The sequence below is a fragment of the Nematolebias whitei genome, chromosome 20, assembly GCF_014905685.2.
Source record: "Nematolebias whitei isolate Nwh7 chromosome 20, NemWhi1, whole genome shotgun sequence".
Classification (NCBI taxonomy): Eukaryota; Metazoa; Chordata; class Actinopteri; order Cyprinodontiformes; family Rivulidae; genus Nematolebias; species Nematolebias whitei.
Window position 1 is genome coordinate 14365657 of NC_056517.1, and position 16478 is coordinate 14382134.

At 39.2% G+C, this 16478-nt stretch overlaps 1 protein-coding gene across 1 annotated transcript in view; it reads left to right on the forward strand.

Moving 5' to 3' along the window:
• Positions 1-16478, forward strand: part of LOC119426846 (partitioning defective 3 homolog) — a 98130-nt gene that overhangs the window by 57157 nt on the left and 24495 nt on the right. The window contains exon 3 of the mRNA XM_037694429.1: positions 1709-1895. Within this exon, the coding sequence (XP_037550357.1) occupies positions 1709-1895 (187 nt within the window). The remainder of the gene's footprint in view (positions 1-1708; positions 1896-16478) is intronic.

Genomic DNA, 16478 nt, shown 5'->3' on the forward strand with positions numbered 1-16478 from the left:
GGGGTAGGTGGGGGATCATGGCAGACCCCCCACAGAGACACTGGGAAGTGGGGCATCATGGCCAAACCCCACGGAGACACAGGGAGGTGAGGCACTGTGACTGAATCCCACAGAGATACAAGGAGGTGAGGTGTAGTGGCCTCCCCCCACAGAGACACTGGAAGGTGGGACATCATGGCAGACCCCCACGGAGACACTAGAAGGTGGGACATCATGACCGACCCCCACAGAGACACTACGAGGTAAGGCATCATGACCGACTCTCACGGAGGCACTGGAAGGTGAGTTCATCAACTGAGTCAGGTTCAGTTGTTTCGTCGACAGAGTCAGTCTCTGCTGCTTCATTGGCAAAGTTGTGCTTGGCTGCTTCGTCTCTAGAGTTGCGCTCGGCTGCTTTGTCAGCAAAATCGGGCTCAGCTGCTTCGTCAGCAGATTAGGGCTCAGCTGCTTCGTCAGCAGCTCAGAAACCACTAGAGGTAACCGAGGAAACACTGGCACAGGAGATACTGGTGGACTGGTTTGGCTGAAATCAAGGAAGACAGGCTACCGAAAATAGGCGTTCAGAGCACATTGCTCCTCCAGTGCCTCCTCAAGAAGCTCCAGCATCCCAGGGGAATCCATTAGTCCATGTAGCCCCGAGAACTCATCCAGAAAATCTTTTGTGGCCACCCACCTGGTTTGGGCATTCTATCACGTTCAGATGGTTAGAGGTTGAACCCAAGTGCAGACAGACCACGGAGACTCGAAGAATTATATAACAAGAAATTATTATCAAAACAAAAGGCTGAGGGGGCAGCAAACCTACATGACAATGAAGGCACGGAGGGAAGATGGAACATGGGAATATGGAACAGGGAAATGTCCAGACCGTGAGGAACAGAGATGCTAACTTAAATAGGGACATTAATGACAAACATATGACAACGCCTGGGAAGGACAACGGGTGACGGAGGTAAGAGCTGATTACACGAGGGAGAATAACTGAGGAGCAAGAACGAACACAAGAGGGAAACAACACACTAGAAGACACAGATCATCACAAGATCATTCTTCATGTGTATAATTTATCAGATATAAATATGTTCCATAAATGTCCTGGCTCAGAGGCCCCAGCTTTTCACCTGTCTTGTAGCACATATTTGTAGGAATTTGACTACTTCTGAGTTATCTGTTACTGTACCTGTATCATTCTTGGCATTTGTGAATACATTTAAAGCTCCTTATGTTGCTCACAAATGTTCTGTATTGACATGTTTTTGACATGTCTTGCTCAGAGTGATTGTGTTTTCAGGCATCTCTAATAAAAAAAAAAATGCATATACATGCATATTGAACATTAATATCAAACCTAAATGCACTGCTCATGTTTCCTCTAAGGGTGGCTGTGGCTGAGTGGTTGGAGCAGTCATCCTCCAATGCAAGAGTTGGGGGTTCAAATCCACCAGCAGTCACATGCCAAAGTGTCCCTGGGCAAGACACTGAACCCCTCTTATCCTCTGATGTGTGTCCCATCAGTGTATGCATGTGATAAAGCTCTGATTAGTCTCTTTAGAATGATTTGTTCAATTAGCTTTGTATCGATCTAGTAGAGTGCTGTATGAATGGGTAAATGAGGACACAGATTGTAGTGTGAAGCGCTTTGAATATCTTGAAATAAGATAGAAAGGTGCTATATACATGTAAGGACAGTCCATTTACTCTCTTCCAGTTCACTACCAGCTCTCACCAACTGTGAACATGCCACAAGATGACATTGTGATGATTGAAGACGACAGGCCACCCCTGCTTCCTGCCCACCTGTCTGACCAGTCGTCCTCCAGTTCCCATGATGATATGGGCTTTGTAGGAGAAAACCCTGCACCATGGATGCAAGACATCCCTGTTCACAATGAATGGTAGGAAGTAGCTTGTTCTTCCTTTACGGTTGAACTGGCTGAATTTGTTTATAACTCTTTGGACTTCAGATAACCTCTGTGTGGAAGGACAGTGCTAATAAGAATGCAAGGTTCACCAGGCTATTGAATATCCTTATTTGCAAAATCTAAACTGCTTTCTTCCAAACCAAAATAATTAAATATTGTTTAAAAATAAAACATTTTGAAGATTATTTTATTCATAGGCTACATTTAGATGTCAGCACACATCAAGTTTTATAGCATTTTATTTCCGATTTGTGTGTGTGTGCCTTACAAAACGTACCTCCTGTGTGTTTGTTAAATTATGGATCAGTAGTGGAAGTCAGACTGTGAGTAAAGACTCTCAGGGACTTGTTCAGTACTTCCACCGCCTCAGCCTCAACCACCCGTGGGATTTCAGTGTCCCGCTAAGTGTGCAGACCACAGCCCGACTGCAGCACCCCCATAATAAAATGAAGACAAGGCTCATCAACCTTGTCAGGACACTATATCACAGGGGGACTCAAACGATTAAGCAGAGGAATCCCTCAACCCCAATGTTAAAAAAGCAGGATTTTATTTTTAATTCAGCATGCCTGAGTCAGATTTTCCTTCTTTTCTGTACATTTTGAAAGTATAAAACACACACACAGCACAACTGGTATCAGTTCAATGCTTCCAGTTATATGGGCAGTTTTAGTATTATTAATATTATTAAAATTATGTTTGCATTTTATTAGAAAGTCCTGTGCATTAGAATCCTTAAAATCCATTACCTATTATTACTTACAACTGTTGATTTGCTAGTCCTTCAATGGTGTTAGTAAATGTACAAAAAATAAAAATCAGCATCAATGTGCAACTCAGTCAGGTGTTGTAGTTAGTAGTAGTTGCAGTAAGTAAGATGTTGGGGGAAGAATCAGTTTTGTGTTGTGTGTTTCCTTGATTGATGAAGCCTTCCAGATTAAAGGCGAAACGTTTCAGCACAAAAAAAGAAACTGTCCAAATGACCTGACTGAAAATTTTGGATCTTTGAAAGAAACATACCGTATTTTCCGGATTATACGTCACTCCGGAGTACAGGTCTTATCAGCGTATCAGTCAAAATATTCCTCATGAAGAGGAAAAACACATAAGTCACTTCGGAGTATAAATCGCATTTATTTAGAAATGTAATTTAGAAAGTGTAACAGACATTTAATCTGAAATAGAGTGTAACAATAACATACACGGGATCCTGAACTGTCTTAATTAACATGACAAGCCAACGAGTCCGACAAGCAAGTTACCCCTTGGTGTCGCTTCCTAACAACTCTGCCAACTCTGGAGGAAGATGGGGCGGTGGGGTGGGGGGTGTTTAGCAGAAGAGGAACAACATATAGTTGTCAAAAGCCTAAAGGGCCCTCGCGCAGCTGCAAATGATAATATTTACTCTTTGGTTCATGAAATGAATGAACATTTAACGTGTCAGTCAAAAATTGCGTCAAGAATAGGGAAAATATAAGTTGCTTTGGACTCTACATCGCAGGACTTGCCAAACTGAAAAAAAGTGTGACTTAAGGTCCGGAAAATACAGTAACTTAAAGTTGAAACAGTACACAAAGAATTGGACTTTTCATGAGTAAAGTGTAAAGTGCTGTGTGTTGTCATCATTGTATATTGATTACATTATTGTTGATGATATCATTGTATGTTTCCATACAATGGCAAAATTAGTTCTCTGCATTTAACCCATCACAAGTGAGATACACCCAGGTGGAGCAGTGGGCTATGTAAGTGCCTGGGGAGCAATTAGGAATTAGGTGTTTTGCTCAGGGACACCATGACATGTGGGCATAGTGGGGAGTCGAGCCGCAACTTTCTGGTCCAAGGTCGGCTGCCCTACCTGGTATGGTATATATAGTTTATTCATTTAAAAAAAAAGTACAAAACAATTCCATAACAATATAAAAAAGATACAAAAGATTTAAAATGAAAGGCAGCAGAAAGAAGAAAAAATCTTATATCTGCCCCTTTTTCAAACAATTATTTCAGACATAATAATCTTCAAGTAACAGTACAAAATGAATAGCTTTCTAATTTTTCTAACTCTAATACAAAACACACACTAAGCTACTTCATATATACTTTTTTAACAATTCAGTTTTGATCTTTTTCTTAAATGTACACATTGACTTGACATTTTTAACATCACTCTCTAGACCATTCCACAATCCAACTCCTTGGATTGAGGTAGACCTTCCCTTCAGACTAGTTCTGAATTTTGGTTTGACAAATATCTCTATCCCCTTAAGATTATAACAACTTTGTCTTTTAACAAAATTTCTTTGGATATTTAATGGTAATGTGTTATTTTGAGCCCTATACATAACTGATAAAATACTATAATCTACCAAATCATGGAAGTTCAATAACTTCAGTTGATAAAATAATATGCTTGATGGGTGATGCTTGACCTCTACTCCATCTCAACCCCATATGACTGAACTCATATTTTAAAAAATGTTTTATAGGTTTTACACAATCACAGTCTTAATTTTAGGGTTTTTCAAATATATATATATATATATATATATATAAATATAAATATATATATAAAAAAATATATATATAAATATATATGATGGAATCACAGAAGCATTTGAACAAAGTTGACTCTAAAGTGTAGTTAGTTTAGTTTATTGTTTATTTGTCATATGCAGGTCAACACAAGGTCAACAATGCAATGAAATGGTCAGGACAAGAAGAACCATCTCATCTCACCAAAACAACTACAATAAATACCAAAGCAGGAAGCAAAAATACAAAAACAAGGCACAAAAATGAAAAAGAAATACATAATCTACAAGGTCCAAAATAAATAAAGTAAACAACATGGTAGAATACGATGGTGCAAATAGGTTGAATCAGTGCAAGCAAGTACCTCACAGAATACCTGTTTTCTACAGACAACATTATACAGCAATAAAAAACAACTGAAATGAAAATAGTGTTCTAAAAATACTGTTACTGTTAGCAGCATGGTCATATTAGCAGAGCGATTATGTTGGCAGTGAAGTTATCTTGGCAACATGGTCCCATTAGCACCATGGTGCTGTTAGCAGTGTGGTTCGGTTAGAGGCATGGTCTTGTTAAAAGCACAGTCCCATTGGCAGCATGATGATAATAACGACCACGGCAACGGATGATGACTACCCTCCAGAACCGGGTCTGGCAGTCACAGAACATCCAAAGTTCCCTGTGGAACTGAAATGTTCCATATAGTTCTGTCCGGGCAGGCAGATGGAGGATCATGGAGACGGCCACCATGACAAGCTGGAGCCCGAGTCTGAGGTGGGAAGGGGGCTGGGAACTGAGCCACAATGGCACGATGGCAAGGCAGCGACACACAAAACCACAAAAGTGCATCACAGTCATGCCCGTAGCGTGGGTGTGCAGTGGAGGAGCAAAAAAAGATTAAACAAAAATGACAGGAACAATTTTTTTTTTATTCGATTCAGTTTATTTAAACTGAATGGGGGAGGCTGTGTCTCAGGGGGTGGCTGTGGCTGAGTGGTTAGAGTAGTCGTCCTCCAATGCAATAGTGGGTGTTCGATCCCACCAGCAGTCACATGCTGAAGTGTCCCTGGGCAAGACACTGAACCCCTCATTGCCTCCGATGTGTCCCATCGGTGTATAAATGTGATAAAGCTCTGATTAGTGTCTTTAGAATGATTTGTTCAATTAGCTTTGTATAAATAGAGTAAAGTGATGTATGGATTGGTAAATGAGGGCATAGATTGGAGTGTAAAGCTCTTTGAGTATCTTGATAAGATAGAAAGGTGCTATATAAGCACAGACCATTTAAATAGCACCAAATCACAACATAAGACGTCTCAGGGCACTGTACAGAAACATTCACATATAGACAAAAGCCAATTAGTAAAGTTCTCTAGCTAAGGAAGTAGCAGACTCGTTTAATCTTCATTTCGTCAAAGTCTCCCATCCTGAACAAGCACAAAGGCAATAGTGGAAAGGAAAAACTCCCTTTTAACCCCTTTTTGCTTTTGGAAACTCTAGGAACCTCAAGTTTTTATTAATTCAACTTTTATGTATACAGGCTAGCCTCATTGAGCCATGGGGACTCATTTGCAAGAGGGACCTGTTCCAGACAGAACATATAAAGTACAGACAACAAAACCATAGACAATGACAACAAAAAACTACAGTAAAAAAATGCAGTTAAACTAAGAGTAGTGTATAAAACAATAAATAAGGGTGCCATAAAACAGGGTGAAATACTATTGACATTATTGACATTATCAAATGTTTGAAACCCCTTAAAGAAATCAAGGTGGACAACTTCAGTTTCTGTTGCAAATTTTTCCAGGTTACAGGACCTGAGTAGGAAACGGCCTTTTTTCCAAGTTCAGTCCGCACTGAGGGAACGCTGCAGGTAATGATGGTCTGAGAGTGCACGTTGTAACTGCACTGACAATGTGACATGTGGGAGGAGATGTAAGAAGGTAGCAGACCAAGGAGGGATTTATAGATGAAAATGAACAAGTGTGAGAGCCTATGTGTAGAAAATGATGACCAACTGACCAATGAGTACAGGGTGCAGTGATGGGTACGGTAGTTACAACCAGTTATGAATCTTAGCACGCCATGGTAGACAGCAAGGAACATCTGCAAGCAGCTGGCAGAGGCATTCATGTAAATAATGTCACCATAGTCAATGGCCGGTAGGAAGGTAGCAGTTACAAGGCATTTTCTGGCATTCAGAGCAAGATCTATTTCTGAATAAGAAACACAGTTTTAATTTTAGTTTCTTATCAAGTTTTCGATATGTGGCTTAAAAGAGAAATGTGCATTGACCAAAATTTCCAAGTATTTGTAAGCATCTACAAACTCAATAGGAACACCATGCATGGATGAAATAGGAGGAAGAGTTGCTGGCACCGACTTTCTGTTGGAAAGCAACATCCCTTTGGTTTTGTCGGCATTTAGCACTAGCTTGAGATGGAATAAGTCAGACTGAATGGTGTCACATGCAGACTGTAGACGCTGGAAAACCTTGGCAACTGTGTTAGCTCAGCAATAAGCAACAGTGCCATCAACATAAGAGATGCAAGAATGCATCTGTAATGTTTAGACCTACATTTTTTATACAAATTGTATAAAGAGTGGGACCTAAAACTGAGCCTTGTGGCACACCATTGGTGACCGTTAGGTAGCTAGATGAAGTACCATTATGTTGAACACATTGCCTCCGACCTGAGAGATAGTTTGAGAACCAGCCATTAATGTGATCTGAGAAGCCAATATCTGAGAGCTTGTGTCATAAGATGTCATGATCTACAGTATCAAAGGCCTTGGACAGGTCTAAGTAAAGTGCAGCGCAGTAATTGTTAGTGTCCAAAAATTCAACAAACATCATTAAAAATCTTTAGCGAAGCAGTCGGTGTGCTGTGTTGTTTCCTGAAGTCAGACTGGAGAGAAGAGAAAAAATTTTAAGACACAAATATATATCCAAATATTTTTTTGACTTGAGTAGTTATCAGTTTTTCTAAAACCTTAGCTAAAATACAGAGTTTAGAGATTGGTTGATAATTGTTCAAAATAGTGGGGTCTACTCCCTTCAATAATGACTGCACCAAAGCTGTTTTCCAATTATCTGGGACAGTATTACGTTGTATAGACAGATTGAAAATGTAAGACACTGGTTCTGCTATAATTTGTGCAGCTAAACTTAAGGAGGGAAGTCATCAAGTAAACCCGCAGTCTGAGAGTGAAGTACCCTGTTAGGAAAACATGGAACAATAAGATCTGTAATATAAGATGGATCTAGGTTGTTGAGAGTGTAAATGAACATATATCTGTGAGATATTATTCATAAATTAAACAGATTCTTTCATTTTTCTGGACTGAGTTCTATCGTGCATTGAATGATTAAATGTAACGTGAGACGTTAATTTTCTTTGACCCATCACAATGAATGCGGTCATTTATTAACAGAATCAAAGTTTAACATCAAACATTTACATTAATTTGGCAAATTGATTTCAACAACAGCTTAATTAATTAGCTTTACAATCAGAAACCATACGGCCATGGTATTCCAGCTTCAAGCTTTACAACAGACATTTCTGAAAATATCTGGATTAATTACTGGCAGATAGAAGAGTTTTAAAGATGGGAAAATGAAGTTTAAATGGAGAGAGATGGGTGAAGATGTATGTGTCTGTATAAGATGTAGGTCTGTAGACCAGAACGACAACACGCTCCTTTGGAAATCAGCTTAACCCACGGTACACTTTGGTTGAGATCGACTCTTTACCTTTGCAGATGATAGTTTTCGGCGTCGGTGTAGAGTTTCCTATCAACTCTTTCAGCGTCTCCGTAAGAACAGCTAAAACCTCAGGAGTCGTGAGATTATCCCAGAACAGACTTCTTCATAGTTCCTCTGAACTTCTCTCGTTCAGGGACTTCTCGTTTGAGGTCCTCCCTGGAACGTTGTTCAGCTTAGTTGCCGTTGTTCTCCAGCATTCTGCATTCCAGCATTCTGAACTCTGCTGCTCTCGGAACTAACTCTCAGCATTCTCTCTGGAACTAGGAAGTGTTGAACCTTTTAAAGAGGTCACTTCCGGTTCCTCTGAGAACTTCCTGATTGGTCAATAGACCCAACAGGGGTGTGGTTTTAGTGATGTAAGAGGTTATTAAAAGTCAAGGAAAAAGATTAGATTGTTTAAGAACAGACAGAAAGATGTTTTGAAGAAACCAAGACTTTTGGTGCCAGTTCTACTTCTATCTGTCTGAAAAAGTTAAACATGACATTTCTTTCCAGTAAACATGTAGTTGACCGAAACTTGACTTTTGACCGACTTACAACTTGCTCATTTCAGACAGAAGATCAAGAAAATGAATAATTACTCTGTAACAGACATTAACTAGATTTCTACTTTGAATGAGGATTAAAAATCATTTATACTGTTTCACAGTTGATTTAAAATGAGTAGTTCACTTCAACATTTAAAATGGTTTGAACTAAACACACTTTTGATTATCAAGACATTTGTAAAATAGTAATGATAATAAAAAAGAGAGTGTTCTTTCAATTGATCAGTGCAGGACACACTTAGAAAGTCTCTGGATGAACTTAATTTTGTGTTTCTGGACTCAAATCAATGAAATGACAGTTCTTGTCCCAGGAAGGCCCTCAGGGCCAGATTTGACCTGAGGCTTAGTTCACTACAAGAGCTTTGTAGGTTAGGAGTAAGATTTTGAATTATTTTCTGAATTTGACAGGGAACCAGTGGAGAGAAGCTAAAACTGGATAAATTTGATCTCTCTCATCAACTCTCATTAAGACTCTGGCAGCAGCATTTTGGATCAGCTGAATACTTTTTACATATGTTTGTGGGCACCCAGAGAGTGAACAGGTGCAATAGTCCAATCTAGACATGACAAATGCATGACAGAGTTTTTATGCATCATTTTGTAGATAAGATGTTCCTAATTTTAGTGATATTGTGCAGGTGGAGGCAAGTAGTCCTGGTAATGTTTTTACTGTGGAGGTTTTCACTTCTTCTTAAAGTTGTGCACTTAAATAATAAATTCCTTGAGGAAAGTCAGAAGTTGAAACCTCACAAAATGCTTCTTATACAGCTCATAAGTCAAAATGTAGACATTTTATCCACATTTATATCATTACAGAAGGAAGTCAGAGAACGATGTTGGATTTTATTGAAGACAGTAACGTAGGGTGGAACAGCGTTAGCTGCATTTTCACTCCACATTCTTACAGGGATGTTTTAGTTTAGTTTTGTTTTAAAGAGACATTTACCTGCAATTACCTGGCTGAGGTCAGATGATCAGATGTGACAGCAGAAGCACAACGTTAGCTGCTAAAAATAGCCATGCTATGTCTACTTAAATGTTTCTTATTTGGGTATTTTTGCATTGCAAAATCTCTCTCTATCTCATTCATTATAATGATCAGATTTGCTGTTCAGATGATGTCAGAGCTTTGTCATGGTAGATTAGAGCTCGAGCATATGGCTGAAGCACACTCAGACCTCCTTGCACGCTGCCAGTCTACACACTCACAGACACCTGCACATACACAAGCTTGGCGTTCTACTGCCTTGGGTTATTCTGAATAATTCATGTTCCAAACTCACAAACACACATCGTGCACACATTCACTTCTACTCACTGGCTAACAGCTGGCTACATGCACCCAGCATATCGTCATTCTTCTGACTTACTTAAACTGACTCTCATTTTCCTTTTCAAGCTCCCCCAGTATCCCACAGCTCACATATTCAGAGTTAACAGGCGCACGGAGCCAGTGGGGGATGTGGGTCAGCCACACTCCAATGTACTGGAACTGTTACTTTTTAATTAAGCTCCAGCAACAGAGCAGTTGGGGGCCTGTGTGTGCTGAATATGTATTGTGTCGAGCTGTGAGAGTCTCACCTTTGGCCTATGCTATTATTCAGCCTTCTGCCCTCACAGGAAGAATCTTGCCGAGTCCACGACTACATACTTGCAGTGCACGCACAAAAGTGCCTTGTAAAAACACTGTGTTTCAAGTCTCTCTTGTCCTTTTTAGTCCCACTGCAATTAAATAAATTAGTGTTTCCCATTTCACTTCTTTAATTTAATTTGTTCCACTGGTTTCTGATTCATTTCCTTTGCACCAGCACTCTGTTGTGAACAAGATGTCTTCGGTAAATGTATTCCTAGCTTATTTCTATCGATTCATATACTATGCAAATCTCTTTTTATAAATGTAGTGGACTTGACCTGATGTCAAAACTTGACCTTAGGATCATATGGTCAGAAACTGTCATTTCATTGATTTGCATCCAGAGATACAGGTTGACCCATCCTGAGACTTTCTTTCTTGAATTAATCAAGTGGAAAAAGACAATTCTCTATGATCATTACTATTTTACAAATGTTTTGATAATCAAATTGTGTTAGTTCAAACAATGTTTACATGTTGAAGTGAACTACTCATTTTTATTTACTTAAAACAGTAATAATGATTTTTAATCCTCATTTCAAAGTGAAATCAAGTTAGAGTACGTTACAGAGTAATGATTCAATTTCTTGATCGTCTGCTTTGAAGTGAACAAAGTTGTAAGTGTGTCGAAGTTCAAGTTTCGGTCAACTGAAAGTTTACTGAAAAGAAATGTCATGTTTAACTTTTACAGCAAGGTACTTGGTGAGTGACTCCACGAAGTCTGGTTTTCTCCATGATATCTTTCTGTCTGTTCTTAAACAATCTTACTCTTTTCCTTGACTTTTAATAACACCTTACATCACAAACCACACCTCTGTTCTGGTCCACCGACCAATCAGAGGCTCTCAAATGAACCGGAAGTAGAGCCCATTTAAATGTTGGCACTTCCTAGTTCAAAGAGCAGAGTTCAGCTCAGTCTTGAAGCTGCAGTAAGCTCAGTCTTGAAGCTGCAGTAAGCTCAGTCTTGAAGCTGCAGTAAGCTCAGTCTTGAAGATGGAGTAGCAGTTCTGAAACTCAGCAGTTTCAAACAGAGAGTTTGGGAGTTCCAGAATGCAGAACGCTGGAATTCAGGATGCTGCTGAATTAGAATTGTAGATGAACAGATGCTCAGATATATTCATCATTTAACACGGATTCCTCATTTTTCTGGACTGAATAAAACGTGCATTGAATTTAAGGAAATGCAAACGTGAGACGTCATTTATATTTGACCCATCAAAATGAATGCGGTCATTTATTTACAGAATCAAAATTTAACATCAAACATTTACATTAATTTGGCAAATTATGAAAATAACAACATAAGCAATCAATCAGGAAAAATCATACGGCCATGATTTTTCCGTTGCTTCACCACAGACACTTATGAAAACTGTACAATTATGATCTTTTATCCACATGAATGTGGGTGAGCATTTTACACAGACATTTCTAAAATATCTGGAAGAATTTCTACTTGATAGAAAAGTTTAAAGATGGAAAGAAGTTTAGAGGGAGTAAGATGGTGTGTGAGGGGAGAAATGTGTTCACCAGAATCGACACTCTCCGGCTTTCTTCAGCTTTTCCTTACAGTACACTTAGGTGATGAAATCGGCTCCTTTACTTGGAGATGTCTCAGGTGAGATTCCGTTTAACGCACCCTTTCAGCGTCTCAGTAGGATGCTGTTACTCGTCCGAAGTAATGGCGAGGCTCTGTTCGACACATATTCACCTCAGTGGAAAATGTTATAATCCCATGGAACTCGGAAGAGCTCTGTTGTCAGGATCATCCCGTCTCTCACAGAACTGGTTGGACTGTGTATCCAGCAGAACTCCAACAGCACTCCATCAGAACTTCAACAGAACCAAGACCGAGTAGACCAGGAAGTACTGACAATTTAAAGAGCTGTTTCCCGGTTCACTTTTGGGAGTATTACCATTGGTCAGAACCGACCAGATGGGGTGTGTGTTGTGACGTAAGAGGTTAGACGAAAAACAAGAATTGTTATGGAAAGATCAGAAATGTTCTCACAGACAGAGAGAGTTTTGTTTTGGCGCGTTTCAGAAACAGGTGCTAAAACTTCTCTATTTACGTCTGAGAGGATTCTAAAAACATGACAGTTCGTTCAACAACTTGTTTTTCGTTTGACTCCAACCTTGGAAACGCACACTTGCTCACTCAAAGGCAGAAATCAGAAAATGCATAATTATTCTGTAACAGCTTTGACATGAGAATAAAAATCATTACTCAGTTAATAAAATTGATTAGTTCACTGCCACATCTAAAATGGTTTGAACTAAGACACTTTGATTATCAACATTTGTAAAATAGTAATGATAATAAAAAGAGAGTGTTCTTTTCACTTGAATCTTCAAGAAAGAAAGTCTCAGGATGGGTGAACCTGTATTTCTGAGTTCAAATGAATGAAATGACAGTTCCTGTCCCACAAGGTTCTAAAGGTCAAGAGTTTTGACCTTAGACTTAGTTTTTGACATGGGCCTAGTCCACTACAGTATCAAGCTGAACCAGAGACGATTTGGGAATTGTAACTTCTGTTTGGATATCCTCACGACTCCAGGGGTTTTTAGCTGTTCTCACGGAGACGCTGAAAGAGTTGAAAGAAGAGCTCTACACCGACGCTGAAGCTATCGTCTGCAAGGTAAAAGTTCTATCTCGACCAAGCGTACCGTTGGCCCAAGCTGATTTCAATGGAGCGTGCTGTTCTGGTTAAAACAGACAAATTCCCTCACACATCTCTCTGTAGATAAACCTCATCTTTCCATCTTTAAACTCTCCTATCTGCTAGCAAATTAACCCAGATGTTTTCAGAAATGTCTGTGGTGAAGCAACGGAAAATCATGGCCGTATGGTTTTCCTGGTTGTAAAGCTGATTAATTATGTCGTTATTTTTCAATTCTTGCCAATTAATGTAAATGTGTGATGTGTTAAACTTGATTCTGTTAATAAATGACCCACTCGTTTGGTGAGTCAAAGATAATTAACGTCTCACGTCCACATTTTATTACATTCAATGCACGTATGTTACACAGTCCAGAAAAATGAAAGAACCCGTTTTAACAGTATGAATATATCTCAGGATATGTCATACTACATAAAATATATATTTATTTCACTGAGACCCCAAATTAAATGCCTTGCATATGCCACTCTACACATCAATAAAAACAATCCTGATTCAGTTAGAACTGAATGCATTTACAGTTTATTTTATGAAAAAAAGTGTTTTCATTCCATACACTGGTGAAGATTCTCAGTCATCCAAGACATGGTAAATTCAAAAAATGTTAAAGACAAAATAAACTGGACTTTATTTGTAACAGAAGATGTTTTGTTTCTCATCTGAGGAGCTTTCTCAATTAAAAAAAAACTGGGAGTGTGGGGTTCGAGTTATATAGCTGAGGTAAGATACATACATACATATCACATCACAGTAGGGGTTAAGGTCTTTGTTAATCTAATTCACAGATGGGCCACTCTGGTCACATGGATTATATTTTTTATAAGTGTGAAACTGGCTGGGTATCAGTCCTAAAGCATTATAAGTTTTTGAAAGTTGAAATCTGAGACCTCCTCCTCTGTTTAAAGATGTTTTTTTTTCTCTTGTTACATAAATTGCGTCCTTCACCCCCCTCTCAAACCATCTGTCTTCTCGGTCCAAAATGTGAACATTTTGGTCCTCAAATGAGTGTCCCTTATCCTTGAGGTGCAGGTGAACAGCTGAGTCTTGTCCTGAGGAGGTGGCTCTCCTGTGTTAAGCCATGCATCTGTGAAGTAACTGTTTGGTTTCTCCAGTATAGAGATCTGGACATTCCTGTTTGCACTAAACTACATCTTCACTCTGTACCACTTTACAATAAGGCTCCCCTTATAGACGCTAATAAATAGTTTATACGTAAATACTATGGATGGGTCCGATCCGATCCAGTATCGGTATCGGGCTCCTATGCCAGCATAATTTACGTATTGGATTTTTCCAATCAAACCTGCAGAGATTTCCGATCCATGATGCGTGTCTCTGTGTCTTCAAGTAAAATGTCTCCTCATGTGATTCCCTGCCAGATGCTCTGCACGTTGGCTTCAAACTATGGAATGGATTTCCTGAACGGAGGCGTGTCTCATTAACCCAGAGTAATAAGATCCACCTCACGTTCAGGAAATCCATTTCATAGTTTGTAGCCAGCTAAAACATGCAGTAGCACTGTGGCTAACAGCTAACCAACTTTTTATCTAAGCATGTCTGCTGTGTGGAAGTATTTTACACTAGAAACACCACAAAACAAGACAGCAACATGCGATGTCTGCAGAAACATAGTTAGATATCGGGCTCGGATCGGAAGTTAAAAAATGTGGACCGATGCATCCCTAGTAGATACTTTATTAATTCCTCTATAAACACTTTATAAATCATTAATAATTGTTTAATATGCATTAATTAAGGGTGAGAAAGAGTGAGACAAATCTGTTCACCTATATATATATTTCAGAGTCAGAGATTCTTTATTGTTGTTTGCACCACATGTGATACATGTGGTGGAGTGAAATTATGTACACAGGGTCCCAGTTACATCCAACAATAAAATGTAAAAGAAAAACAATGGTAACATCTAAGATATGAACTAAGAAAAACATTAGCTAAAAATACATTAAGCACTAATAGCATAAAAACATTACGTCGAACAGCAGCACAAACAAGAGCATGAGTCTGTGTGAGCAGATGAGCACACGTGAACACATCAACATGAAACAGATCAGCAGGAACATGAAACAGATCAGCAGCAACATGATGTGATTTTTCACAGTGATTATTCTGGTTAGAGATTCATGAGTCTAACAACCTCAGGGTAGAAGCTGTTCCTCAGTCTAGTCGTTCAGCATTTAATGCTCCTCAACTTACTTCCTGAGGGGAGGGGGGCAAAAAATGTTTGTGATGGGTGAGTGGGGTCCTTCATGATGCAGGTGGCCCTCTTCCTGCATCTAGAGGTGTAAATGTCTGTGATAGTGGGGAGGCTGACTCCAACATCTTCTGTGCAGCCTTCACCACTCTCTGCAAAGCTTTTCTTTCTGCAGCTGTGCAGCTTCCATGCCACACATGGATGCCACAGGATGCTCTCCACTGCACACCCGTAAAAGGAGGTGAGGACTGAGCTTCCCAGTCCAGCTCGTCTCAGCCGCCTAAGGAAGTAGAGCTTCTGATGACATTTCATCTAGAGTTATTATATTAAACATTTCAGAATAACTTACTACCTTGTAAGCACAATAAGCATTTGTAAACCTATTTCTTTAGCATATAATATTGTACTTTATCACTGCATTATAAGTATCTATAGTTGTATATTTTTGTCTATATCTTGAGTGTCTAATGAATAACTAACCAACATTTTATGTGTTAGTGTGTTACTGGGCTGGGCCCCAGGATAAATGATTTAAAGTCCAACACACACCCCTAGTCAGGAGTCTGACTGTAAATGTGGCCTACTTTTTCTTGACATCCTTAGTTCACATCATAAAACTGACCTGTGTTAAAAAGCTTTGCTGTTTCACTTTAATTTCAAGGCCTCAAATATACATAAAGATATTAATACAGTAGTCCCTCGCTACTTTGCGGTTTGTTTATCGCGGAATCACTTTATTGCGGTTTTTCAAAATAGGACTGGACATGACACGTAATTGGCTGATTGATGGATGAGCCTCACGATCGGCATTGATTTTTTTATTTAAGATAAATTATTTTAAAGTATTTAGCACCTGCTGCACATTTGTACAAACCAGAACAGAAGAAAAAGCTTCCTCCTCTATCTTTGTACATCCCACAATGCAGGATAAACTACATGATGCAGCTATCAGCTGTTTTCCGTGCAATGCGGCAAAGTGGACGTGGCCAAGAACACATGCAGGTGGCTCAGAGCAGCAGTGGCAGGGACCTGAAATCATGACATTCTGTGCTCTTTTAGTGCAACTAGAGTTTAGAAACATTGTTTAGAATATTGCAAGAGTGTGGATAGGGTTTAAAATGCCTTCATATACAGTATATATATATATATATATATATATATATATATATATATATATA